Source organism: Pongo abelii, chromosome 13, assembly GCF_028885655.2.
Source record: "Pongo abelii isolate AG06213 chromosome 13, NHGRI_mPonAbe1-v2.0_pri, whole genome shotgun sequence".
Lineage (NCBI taxonomy): Eukaryota > Metazoa > Chordata > Mammalia > Primates > Hominidae > Pongo > Pongo abelii.
The window spans coordinates 89,398,453-89,411,935 of record NC_071998.2 but is presented as its reverse complement, the minus strand read 5'-3'; the positions used below and the strand labels follow the sequence as shown (position 1 = coordinate 89,411,935).

Below are 13,483 nucleotides of genomic sequence, written 5' to 3'. Positions count from 1 at the left end.
TGGGGACAGGGTGCAGGAAGAGGCTGGAAGGGAAGGCAGGAGCCACATTAAGGAATCTGCACTTTAATTTATGGGCAATAGGGAGCCCTGAAAAGAGAGGAGTGAAACAGGGCTGGTATCTGATTTAATGATTCCATTTTCAAAGAGGCCCTTGTAGGACAAGAGCTCAGCCTTCACACCGTGGACTGCATTCGCCACCCGTGCGGTTTGGTATAGACATGATGTTGCCAGACCCTGACTCTTAGTCACAGAGAAACTTTGTCCACCACTGTCCTCTTTAACTCTTGCAGTGGTACTAGATCTCCCCTTTCTTCTGGATAAAATTTGTGGCAAGTCTTGTGATTTTGAAGGTCCTCTGGTCAGTAACTATTATAATATGTAGAGTCTATTGTTATATTCAAAACTTCAAACAGCATTGATTGGCACAACTTCTCCCTCTTCCAGCTCAGGCCTGCAGCAGGCCGGCCACCTGCCTTGGGAGGAGTATGGGCTGGCTGCTTCTGTCTTTGGCCAGCCTGCATTCTTTCCCCATCATCCCATCCACCCAGGTGTCCAACCCCTCCGGAGCTGGAATTAGGAGTGGTGGAAAGGGCAGGAAATACCTTACTTGCTCAGAGCTGGCATTGGTTTTACTGGGCCTGGCGAGGATTGCGGTGGCCCCTTTAGACTCCTGGGGTGCTTTTCTGAGTCCCTCATTACTGGGACTTTCTCTCCTGCTGTGCTCTTGATGCAGGTGAAATGCTCCCCCAATTGGCTATTTGTGGCTTCTTCCTCTGCTCCTGAGCATCCTTCAGTTCTCCACCCTGGGATCACCTCACCCCTCCAGCTAGTCCTGGACAGGGCCACACAAACTCTCCCTCACCCATGACCCACATCTGGGGCGCAGAAAGCATTCCTGCATCCTTTGCACCTACAAACTCCAGGACTGAAGGTTGATGTCACTGTAGCAGCTGCCTCTCTTTTGTTCCATCCTCAGAGCAGCTGGCCAGTCCATCATCCACCTTTAGGTTTCTCAAGCAGGAGTCAGACACCAGTCCACAGGGTCCTCCAGGCCACGGAGACTCCTATCAAGCCACCCAGTGATCTCCTTTTCACTGGAAACCAAGGCCTCTTCCTTGATTTGAGGTTATGGAGGAAGCATTCCCTCCCAGTCCACCCATTTCTCTCACCAGGGTACCATGACACCTCTTACCAAAAATCCTCTTCTCAATCCAGTTCCCCACCCATCACACCCTAACCCCCTGCACACACTCTTCAAATCCTGATGTGGGCGTCACCTGTTTACCGACACCTCCTCAGCAGATCCTCACTGTGGGCTCATCCCAGAGGAACATGGAGCCTGTTGTTCTGGTTTTTCATCCGAGCCTGCATTTTGCTCCCTGGTTACCTGGCACCAGTGGCAAACAGCAACCCAGCCCGAGCAGTGAGGTCAACAGGCTAAACAGAAGGCTGGAGTTCTAGTCTCTGCTCCACTGCTGATCTGCCGTGTTAGACAAAGCTCTCAGTCTTTCAGGACTTCTGTGTCCTCATCTGTAGAATGCGGACACATTAACATAGTATTGTCCCCTTAGCTGTGATTCTGTGGGTTCCCGCCTGGTGCCCTGGTGATACGTCTCACTCCTCAGGCCCCCCACCCACCTCTTCACTGCCAAGGTTCTTCTTCAGGACTGCAGCCCCCTGTCCTCTCCAGATGAGGTGGAGGTATATTCTGTTCTCTGCCCCCTACCCCACACCCAAACCACCTTAGGAAATCCACAGGCTGCATTTAGAGGGGGGAAAGGGCCCTGCTCTGCCACCCTGTCCCTGTGCTCGCATGGAGGGGCCGTCTCTGGGCCCCGGCAGCATTTATGACAACTCTCCGTAAGATGAGAGGCCTGGCCACCCCAGTGTTTCTCAGCTGTGGCTGCACACTGCAATCCCAGAGGACCTTTTGAAAACTACAAGAAGTTGCCCAGGCCAGTTGAAATGAGGGCTTTGGGGCCGGAGCTGAACATCAGTAGTTTTTCAGCTTTCCCTGGTGATGTTAATATACTGCCGAAGTTGGGGACCTGTGGTCTAGGTCAGGGCTTGAGTGTGGCTGCCCTGCAAGCTGTTAGAAATGCAAGTTCCTGGGCCCTGCCCTGACCCTAATGAACAGGAATCCTTGGGAGGAGCCCAGGAGCCTGTGTTTTCCCCATCCCTGGCCAAAGCAAGCCAAGGCTGGAGAGCCACTGGCCTAGGTGGCTTCTGGGGCCCCTCCTGTTCTGCTCTTAAACCAGGATGACAACTCCATCCAGGTTTGGAAGAAGCGCAGTGTTGGTTCCTTTGTGCTAATATGGTCATCTGTGATAAGGAACCTGCCTTTATGCTCTCTAACATGACTGCCAAGCAAGAACACACCAACTGTCTGGCCGCAATCGACAAAACATATCAGGAAAACGGCAGGAGTTCAGTTGTCTGGAAGCTCCCTGTGGGGATGTTGTGTGGTCACCAGAGGCCATGGGCTTTTGCTCACTTCCTCCTGCACTGCCTGAGCTGGGGGAAACTCGGTCCCCGCCAAGGGTCTGGGCCAACTCTGAGAGCTCAGGCTTGCAGTGGGTCCAGGCATCCAGGGAGGGGGCTTATCTGAGAAACAAGCCCCCCCCACACACACACTTTTTTAACTTTTTTTAACTTTTTAAACTTTCTTTACTTTTTTTTTTTTTTAACTTTTTAAAACTTTTTTTCCACTTTTGTTTTTAAGGGTAATGATGTCAGAGACAGTGGGGATTAAAACAGTCTCTTAACGGGTATGAGGTTAGAGGACTAGAAGGTGACAGAGGTGGACATCAGAGGATGGTAATTGTGTCACTAGGCATCTAGAGGAAGATGATTGTGATGGTGAGGAGGGCCTCAGGACCAGCGGGGGAAATGACGTCAAGGATGGTGAGGGTGATGTCAGGGACAGAAAGGGAAATGAGAGCGATAAGCTTCATGCACAGAGGGGATCAGGGCCACCTCTATTGAGTTAATGACACTGAACTCTCCACTTAAAAATGGTTAGTTAAAATGGTAGTTTATGTGCATTTTACCACAATAAAAACAAAACTGTAACAATAAAAACCAACTTGGTTATGTAAAAAATTGGAACTGTGAAGAAGAGCCCAATTTTGAACTACACCTGTCACAACCCTTTCAAAACAATCTGGTTCCCTGATTGAGTGTGTGGTTTGGGTAAAATATAAATTTCTCTTCTCTACCATACCCCCCTGTAATTTGGTTGGTAAATAATACTTAACCACAGCACCACAAACCGGCTCCTGGAATCACTAGAAAGCCCAGAGTGACCCCAAAGAGTTTCTCATACTGGAATAATGTGCTCATCCAGCCTTCATCATTTTCACAACAAAATTAGTACCAAATCTTGTACCGAAAGCCTTTGGCAGTTCATATTGTTCGTTTGTATTGTGCAGCCATCATCACCATCCATCTACAAACCTTTTCATCTTCCCAAACTGAAACTCCATACCCATTCAACACTAACTCCCTCTTCTCCCTTCCTCTCCCCACAGCCGTGCCCACCACGATTCTCCTTTCTATGAATTTGACTCCTCTAGGAACCTCATATAAGTTAAATCATACAATATTTGTCCTTTGGTGACTGACTTGTTTTGTTTCTTTTAAAGAAGTTTAGACTTTTTTTAGTGGCCCCCTTATTTTTTTTTTTTTTACTGACATATATACTAGATTTATATAAATTTGCAAATGCAATCATTTGCTTTTTTTCAATGCAGTTTTTTTATCCTTTTCTTCTTTGCATAGCTCCCACCCCTCCTCCCTCCATCCATGATGGCTTGCCCTCCCCAAACATACATACACACACAAACTTCACCCCATATGCCCTGTATGTCCACATTTTTGAAAGCATTAAAGGAAAAGAAGGCTATTAAACACGTGTGACTTATGCTTCCAAATTTCATATTTTTACAGCATGTTACTTTTTTTCTAAAGACCAATTGTAAAATCTTTTTAAATTGAGGAGGTTTATTACAGTCTTTATTTTGCCTCATACTAGGACCAAATGGAAGTGTTGAGGCAAGAGTAGAAATTTAGAGATGACACCTTCTGTTCTGGGGGCAGATGCTTTTTGAGGACAATGGAAGTTCACTACAAATATGACTGGGTTCTGTTGCAGACAATAACATGACTGGGAAAAGCACCTGAGGATAAACCCTCAGACTTTCATCTGGGCTCAACTTAAGGAATATGCCGAGGGCTCTTAGCAGCTATCCTGCAGCATCCGCCACCTAAAGACAACAGGAGAGCTGAGCCCCAGGGGCACCATCCATGCTGTATTCCCCCTGAATGGTGTTCCCTGAAGAAATGAGTTGGCCCTAGTGGAAAGCCAGTCTGAATAGGTCAGAAAATCTCAAGTTTTTTGAAAAAATAAAGAAATGCCCTTTTCTCTTAACCAAGCATCAGCCAAGTTTTTCTGCTAAGAGCCAGATAGTCAATAGGTAAGACTTTGCAGGCTCTTCTGTCATGGTTGCAGCTACTCAACTTTGCTTTTATAGAATGAAAGCAACCACAGACAAATATGCAAATGACATTCATTTAAATGAGTGTGGTAAAGGTGTAAATTTCTCTTCTCTACCTTACCCTCCTTGTAATTGAGGGTACACTCATTTAAACGAGCAAGGCTACATTCCCATAAAACTTTATTTGCAAAAATAGATGGTGGGCCAAATCAGTAGTTTGCTAATCCCTGCTCTAAACAACTCAGAAGTCACATTTAGTAAAAATCGCTGGATCTGTTGAACAGTTATTGTAAGCCAGGCTCTGGTAATCTAGTGTGGCATGTGCAAATATTATCCCCATGTTCTAGATGAGGAAACTGGTTCAGAGTGGGAAGGGAATTACCCAAGATCACACAACTAGTTAGTTCATTTCAAACTTAGATCTGATTCCGGAACCAGGTGCTTAATCATTACTGGGTGCCTTTGCTCTCATCTGCCACTAAGTACCTCCTACCCACAGAGAGAGGACTGCATGTGATAGCATCAGTGAGCACTGACATAACCCAGAGAGAAGTTCAGGCAGCATTTAAGAGAAGGAAGGAAGTCAAAGAATCTAAGAATAGGGAGATGGCCTTGCCTAATGCAAGGGGTCTCTGGTGCTCAGATCAGTGCTTTTTTTTTTTCTTTCCTTCCTTCTGTTTTTATTATTTAAGATTATTTTAAATCACCTCTACTTGACACTGTATTTTGTATTCCCACGGGTGTACTTGTATAATTTTCGTTACTAGTCTTCCCCACAAACATGCATGTTTCTTAGGGCAGAATGTTTGTTTTGTCCGCTGTTGCATCCTCAGTGCCTAGAACAGAACCTGACTCAGGGTAAGCACTCAATAAATATTTCTACAATTAATAAATAAAAAGTGATTCATAACTACTTAGCCTAAACCCATTCAGTCACAAACAGTGGCTACATGCCAGGGTTTGTGAATGGTGCCAAAAGGAAAATAACCATTTCCTCTCTGATTCTCAGCATCTTCCCACCATGCACCCATCCACACATGATGATTAGTCTTGTGTCTAGTAGAGCTTAGGTGCAGTATCACATTTGGCCCCTAGATGTCACTGTGTCTTACACATAAACACAGAATCACTAATTGTCAAAAACCCAAGTAATGGTAGCCAGCTACCATTTGTTGATCATCTTCTCTGTGCCAGACACTGTACTAAATGCTTTCCGTGCCTCATCTCATTTTATTCTTATACTAACTGTACAATTTAAGGATCACTGACCACACTTTGAAAAGAAGGAAACTGAGTCCTAGCAAAGTTAAGCAACTTGTTCAAGATCACGCTTGACAAGAATTGGGATTAGAATGAGGTCTTCTACTTCCAAAACCTGTGTTCTTTCCTTTATACCATACTTGGAGAATAACACAGAAGCCCTCCTCTCTCCCTCCCCCTGCCCCTGCCCATTTTACAAATGAGAAATGCAGAATGAGAGCAAGGAAGTGATTGGCTCATGGTCACACAGGTAGCAAGGAACAGAGCCAGAATTCTAACTCATGTCCACTTAATTTTAAATCCTTTAGAATTCCACTGCCCCAGCCGGGTGTGGTGGCTCACACCTGTAACCACAGCACTTTGGGAGGCCGAGGCAGGTGGATCACTCGAGGTCAGGAGTTCGAGACCAGCCTGGTCAACATGGTGAAACCCTGTCTCTCCTAAAAATACAGAAATTAGCTGGGTGTAGTGGCACATGCCTGTAATCCCAGCTACTCAGGAGGCTGAGGCAGGAGAATTGCTTGAACCCAGGAAGGAAGTGGAGGCTGCAGTGAGCCCAAATTGCACCATTGCATTCCAGCCTAAGTGACAAAGCAAGATTCCATCTAAAAAAAAAAAAAAAAATCCACTTCCTCGGACTTCATATTTGAGCCATTAAATTGGAAGGATTTACTTTATGACATTTACAAGAGGAAAATTCTGGTGCTCAGCTTTTAAAGCCGTCTATGCCCCTTGCAGGGTATGCCTAGATTCGTGGAGGAGGAGGAGCTGCTGGGGCTCAACCTTGAAATCAGGGTAGGTGTATGCCAGCAGAAAGGTGCAGGTCAGACCTTCCAGGGGTCAGGAATAGCGGGACAAATGCCTGGGGGCTCAAACAGCCCCATGTTCAGCATCACGTAGATATGAGGCTCCTTCCAGCCCATCCCCTAACTGCTAAGCTCCTTAGGCGTTTTGCCCCAGTTTCTCAAGACTGGCAGGGAGTTGCCTAGTTCCCCAGAGGGTGAGAGTTAAGCTGGGTTTCTGCAAAGCACCAGCAGTTCACCATATCCTTGAAAATCTCAGAGCGGGTTTTGCCGGTGCCCTGCCCCCAGGTAAAGCGGTTTTGCTGGATTTAATCTCCTTGGCAGTCACTGAGCCAACACTTTCCTCGTGTTTTTTTTACATTCGGTAACATAAAGGCCCCTCGGGTTTTTATTTCTCCTTTAAAAATGGCTTTAATCGTTAAAAACCAAACCTGGTGATATTTCTTAAGCTTCTGCCTGAGTTTTGTTTGTTTTTCCATGAGTCTCTTCCAGAACTACTTTATCACATTAGCTTTTCTGGAGAGTGAGGGGATATATAAACATGAAGTGAATGAAATACAGGTCAGCTTTGGCACCGAAAATATTTATCCCCCGGCCGATCCCTATCAAACAGACGTAAAGTGGGGTAGGAGTCTCACAGAGTAATAAAAATATCCCAGGCTGCAAAGAGGAATGGGAGTTATATTTCTTCTTTTTATATTATTTCATGTCGATTCAATTCATCAGACTTTTAAGTAGCTACTGCATGCCAGGCCCTGGTAGGTGCTGAGGGAACACAAATAAAACGGGCTTGCTTTCTGTCTAGGGCTCCCCAGTTTACTGAGGAGGGAAGACGTGTATACAACTTAATATAGCTTCTGATTGTTGCTGTAAATGTTTGAGGATGTGAATTCGGGAGAAAAGAGAGCTCGGTCCAAATCCAGGCTTCATCTCTTATTAAGTTTATTATATTGAACAAGTTACTTAGCCCTTCTAAGCCTCAGTTTGCTCATCCATAAAATAAGAATAATAACAATATTTGCCTTTATGTGAGACACTGCCTCTGAAACCATCAACCCAGAGGCAGGCACAGAGTAAGTGTTCATTAAATGTTAGCTATTCTTCTCATTGTTGTTACTATTGTGGTTCCTCCTGATAATTAAGTATGTGGACAAAGCGCTATGGAGTAATTAGTTGTGCTGCAGGAATTAGAGAGGACTTCATGGAGGAGGTGACAATTGATCGAGATGTTTAAGGATTATTAGAAGTTTGCCAAATAGAAAGAATAGGGTGTTCCAGACAAGAGAACTAGCACCTACAAAGACCTGGCGGGTGAAAATCACAGCTTGGCTGGGGACTAGGAGTGGCCAAACTTCAACAAAATGCACATGTGTGTTTGGAGAGTGATAAGGTCAAGCTTGTGAAAGGCCTTGAATGTCATGCAGAGGAGCTTGGCTGGATTTATCCTGTGGGTGATGGGGAATCGCAAGAGACCCTCCAGCTGGGGGGTTCATGATGCAGATTCCCCCATGACCTGGGCCCCCAGCTGCTACGTGGGAAGCTGTCTCTCACATCGGCTCCCCTCCGCTCCTTCCCGCTCTGTAGATCATCAAGGACCAGAAACTACTTGTGATCGTGGGGGGCATGCTGCTGATCGACCTGTGTATCCTGATCTGCTGGCAGGCTGTGGACCCCCTGCGAAGGACAGTGGAGAAGTACAGCATGGAGGTAAGCCCTCCATGCCAGCAGGAGGGAAGCCTGCAGATGCAGCCCCTGGCACATGAGGACAGTGAGGCTGCACAGCTCCCAGACTGCCCAGTACCCCACTGGGAACACTTCATCAGTTCCATTTCCTTCCATTTGAGACATGTAATTCCAGGGAGGCCAAATATGAGGTGTTGTGAAAGAAGTTGATTTTAATATTAATACACGCAGAATGAATGGGAAATGTTGGGCTTTTTAAAAGAGTATATTCTTATACATTGTAGAAGCCTTCATTTATAAGATCCATCACTTGAGAAATGACATTGCATATTTATCTCAATTTTAAAGTAAATCTCCTAAAAAGTGCTACTAGGGTATAAACATTCTGAAAGCTCCTTCTAGATACTATATTGTTTTCAAAGTGATGGGCAATATATTTCTTTTCACACACTTGATATCAGATATTTGTTGTTAAAATAAGGAACCTCACATAAAAGTACTGTTAAATACATTTTTTAGTTGTCTTGCAGTCAGCCTTGCCCTGAACTCGCACTGGTCTTTCTAGGATTCTCCAGATTATTTAAGTTTGAGTCTCTTAGGACGTTGTAGTTTTGTTGACTTTCATTTAGAATAGTTAGACTGTCTTTGCGGGATACAGCTGAGCTGCAGTGGGGTGTGCCATTTGGTAGCATTTCTGTACAGTGTAACAAACTCTAAGAAAATGAGAATCTCTGTTTCTCTCACTGCTTTATTAGAGAAATCTTTTGTGGGAATTTAGTGTGAATTCTTACACTAAACCAGAAATGGTCATTCTATGCACTGAGGGCAGCGCCTTTTGTCCTTCTAGACAAGAAGGTTTTATAGAAAATAAGATGCTCAGCCTCATTTATCTCGAGACAGAGTGTTTACTCAGCTTGGTAAGAAGTTATGCATTCAGAGCAGCAGCAGAGAATGCCATTTAGGAAAGAGGTTGAGAACTATGTCCCTCCACCTGACCACCTTCCACATATAAGTGAGACTCCAGACAGTCACAACCAGAACTGGCAAGGAGGACAGACCCGACACTGGCTGTGCCCACGGGCCAAGGGGGCAGGAACTGAGTCCACTCGAGCAGACAGGCTATTTTTGGATGGGGGGAACATCTGGTCACCATTCACCCTGCAAGGTAGGCAACAGAACAGCTGGATGGGTCCCAATTCATCCCAAGGGAATGCCCCCTTCATCCCAAGGGAATTCCCTGCCCACCACCAGAATTTAGAAATCCAGACAGGATGTCAACACCAGGAAGAGCTATCATTGGCTAACTGGGCCCCTGAGCTAGGGAGAGACTGTGGCGGTGATAATAACAAGCAATGATGATAATAAGAGCAATGATGATGATGACAGCTGGCATCATGTGTTAACTCATTTAATCCTCACAGCAATTCTAGGAGGTAGATGCTGTCCTTAACCTCATTTTACTGATGAGGAAACAGAAACCCAGAGAGGCTGTGTGACTTACCCAAGGTTACCTAGCAGGTTAGTGACAATACCACTAACTACCCTCTCACCTACTGCCTAACCCTGCCTTTCAACACCTGGGCAGCTCTTAGCAGTTTTACAGGCTTTCTTAAACCTTTGTTCATTGGCCACAGATCTGGGAAGTGAGTAGGGTAGGGAAATGTTCTCCCTTTCTACAGATAAGGAGAAAAAGGTAGAATAATGGGCAGACTGAGGGCCCAGGAGATCAAGCAATAAGAGCAGGGTGAGTCAGGCAGAGTTTGTGGAAGGCCTGGAGCTGGGCCAGGTGGACAGAACGAGGCACAGTGGCTCAGTGTGGAGCCCAGCAATGGGCTAGGGAGGCTGAATGGCTGCCGCCTCTATTCTAGATGAAGGTGGGAGCTGAGTATTCACGAGGGGTTCCCAAGGCTCCAGCTGTGGCGGGGAGACACCGGCAGTGCCAGAGTCAACAGACTCTGGAAATGGGGATGCCTGTCCTACCGGACCATTTAGGCAAGGTAAACGTGTGCAGTCTGATGTGTCTAGCTGATGGTTTGCTATCATGGCTCTTACTTACCTTCCTTTTGTTCTGTAATAAGCACTGCTGCTATCAATGGCTCTGTGCATAGAACCCCAGCACATTCCGGACTTTCCAAGGCTATGGTTCTCAAACTGAAGAGTCCCGGGGTGCTGCAGAAGTGCCTTTCTGTGTAGATAAGGAAACTGAGCCTGGAAAGGTGCTGTCCAGGGCCCAGGGTCACCCAGATTGTCCAAGGCAAGGCCCAGATAGGCTGTTCCTGTGTCTCCCTCTGGGGTGTGCTGAGATTTCTCTCAGAACCTTTTCTGGCAGGTGCCTACTTTTCTTCTTTTATTTTAGGGTTGGCCTGTCCCTCTGTTGCTATGGTAACAGAACCCTTTGATCTGTCCACCCACAGCCCTGTTTATTGTCCTTTTTCTGCCAAACAGCACCAAGCTGTTGGTTTCTCTCAGACCCTCCTCTGTCAGACACAACAGGGTAGTTGAACAATGTGCCCAGGGCCTGAGGTATCCTAAAGTCTCCTTCAAGGGGCTGTTTTGTCCAGGACCTCCAAACAGAAAGCCTAGGCTTTGGGGAGAGATGATGAAAGACCCTTGTGGCCCATCCCTCCCTCCCTGTTACCTACTTCAGACACCCTTGTGTGCTCCAGACTCTGAGCACCTGAGGATTCCAGGCATGGGCCTTGCAATATGGTACACATCCTAGCCTTTGCTCATGCTGTGTCCCCTTCCAGAATCTTCTCTGCCAAGTATACGACTTCAGCTTCAGCACCAGTGTTACCTCCTATGGAGAGGTGTTCCTGTGTTTACTGGCTCCCCTGGAGTCGAGAACCTGCTCTGCCTCGCTTCCTCCCCCAGCATCCCCAACATTCCCCAGCAAGTCAGAAGTCTCTGCTTCTCCAGGACAGGGCCACGTCTCAGCCAGCCCCCACACAGCCCACCCAGCACCCCATGGCTGGCATCTTCCATGGGAAGACACAGATAGTCACAGCCTCATGGCAGCCTGTAGGCAAGTGGGGGAGCAGACTAAACCTGCAGATGAATAACCCTATCACTTCAGATCACTGTCGACTCTGAAAGCAGTGAGAGGGAAATAAAAAGAACCCAGGGCTTGAGAATAACAGGAAGGACCCATGGAAGCGATTCACCCTGAGAGAGCATACTCAAGGGTCCTTGGAATGCAAGCCCCTAGAGGCCTACTAGGGGCAGCCCAGCCCCCGATCCTTATTCATTTCTGTGCCATAAATATTGATTGATTGATTTTATTTTTATTTGGAGACAGAGTCTCACTCTGTCACCCAGGCTGGAGTGCAGTGGCACGATCTTGGCTTACTGCTCAACCTCCATCTCCTGGGTTCAAGTGATTCTCACGCCTCAGCCTCCCAAGTAGCTGGGACTACAGGTGTGCGCCACCACGCCTGACTACATTTTGTATTCTTAGTAGAGATATGCTTTCACCATGTTGTCCAGGCTGGTCTCAAACTCCTGGCCTCAAGTGATCCACCCGCCTCGGCCTCCCAAAGTGCTAGGATTACAGGTGTGAGCCACCTCGCCCAGCCATGTATATGTCATAAGTATTTCTGTAGCACTTGTCATGTGCCAGGCACTGTTCTAAATGCTTTACAAATATGAACTCATTTAATTTAATCTTTATAACAATCCTGTAAGGTAGGAGACATTTTTGCCCCCATTTTATAGATGAGGAAACTGAGACACAGAGACCTTCAGTGACTGGCCCAGGTCATGCAGCCAGTGAATGGCAGAGCCTGGATTCCACCCCAGGTGGTCTGCTTTCAACCATGTTGCCACCCAACTCCACATAAGGGTGGAAAGGGTCCCTGAGGTGGGGGACAGAGGTCCTGACTTCTGGTTTCACTGCCTCTTTCCTCTTTCAGGGGCTACACACAGCCCCTCTCAGGGCAGGCTGACTGTGTGGCTGTGGTCCTGGAGCCTGACTCCATGACGCCCCTGCCACTGCCAAGCCTCCAGCTATGGCTCAGCACCCCACAGCCTCCTCATGCCCCAAAGTGATTCCAGCCTCACTCTCACCTTTTTCACCAGCTATGCATCAGGCCCTGTGCTGGACTCCAAAGAGAAGCAGTGAATGAGATGTGGCCCTTCCTTCAAGGACCTCTTAGAGCGGTTAGGAAGACAGACAAGTCAGTGGCTAATTCGCAACCCTCATGGTACAGGGTGCTGTGGAGCCCGAGGAGGGATGCCAGTCTGGCCTCATAGGGTCAAAGAAGGCTTTTCAGCTGAAAGCCAAGGAGGCCTGAGCTGGTGTGGGAGCTGGGAGGGTCACTCAGGCAGAGGCCGCTGCATTTGGAGAGCAGGCAGCGTGTCCAGTGAACCAAGTGCTGAGAGGACACAGGCAGGGAACACAACACACAGTGCTACTCCGGTGTACATCGGCACAACCACTTGGAAAACTATTTGACATGAGTCATGTCAAGGATGCACATGCCCCACAGCCCAGCCATTCCACTAGGACACATCCCTAGGGAAGGTCTCACGCATATGCCCAAGGAGACCCAAGCCTGGGTGTTCACAGCAGCACTGTTTATAACTGCCAAAAACTGGTAGCATCCTAAATGGCCCACAGGAACAGAATGGATACGTGCATTATGGTATTTCATACGGCTGTGGGAGTGAATGAACCACAGCCACACACATCAGTTCGAAGGCGTCTGAACAACACAGCAATGAACAAAAACAGCAAGTCACGCATGAATACCCAAAACAGGCTTTCACACGCTTCAAGTTCAAACACTGGAGAAACTGAACAGAATATTGTTTAAGGATACATACATAGGTAGAAAACCATGTTTTAATAAAAGAAGAAGGCAATTGTTAACACAGAATTCAAGATTGGGGTTACCTCTTGGTGGGCAGGAGAGGAGGATATGATTGAGACAGGCACACAGGCCCCGTAAGGTTCTGACAATTCTGTTCTTCAAATCGTACATATACATTATATCTACTCTTCAGAAAGTATGATGTGGGGTTTTTTTGTTGTTGTTTTTTGTTTGTCTGTTTTGTTTTGTTTTGTTTTGTTTTGTTTTGTTTTGTTTTGTGACAGGATCTCACTCTGTTGCCCAGACTGGAGTGCAATGGCAAGATCACGGCTCACTGCACCTCCCCTGGCTCAGGTGATCCCCCAAGCTCAGCCTCCCGAGTAGCTGGGACTACAGGCATGCACCACCACACCCCGTTAATTTTTGTATT

General features: G+C 46.9%; 1 protein-coding gene across 2 annotated transcripts in view; it reads left to right on the top strand.

Annotated features, from left to right (window-relative positions):
- The window catches only part of GABBR2 (gamma-aminobutyric acid type B receptor subunit 2), a 413,665-nt gene that overhangs the window by 334,238 nt on the left and 65,944 nt on the right, over positions 1-13,483 (top strand). For both annotated transcript variants that reach the window (XM_024252745.3, XM_054520353.2), the window contains one exon: positions 8,144-8,266. In XM_024252745.3, coding sequence (XP_024108513.1) covers positions 8,144-8,266 — 123 coding nt within the window. The remainder of the gene's footprint in view (positions 1-8,143; positions 8,267-13,483) is intronic.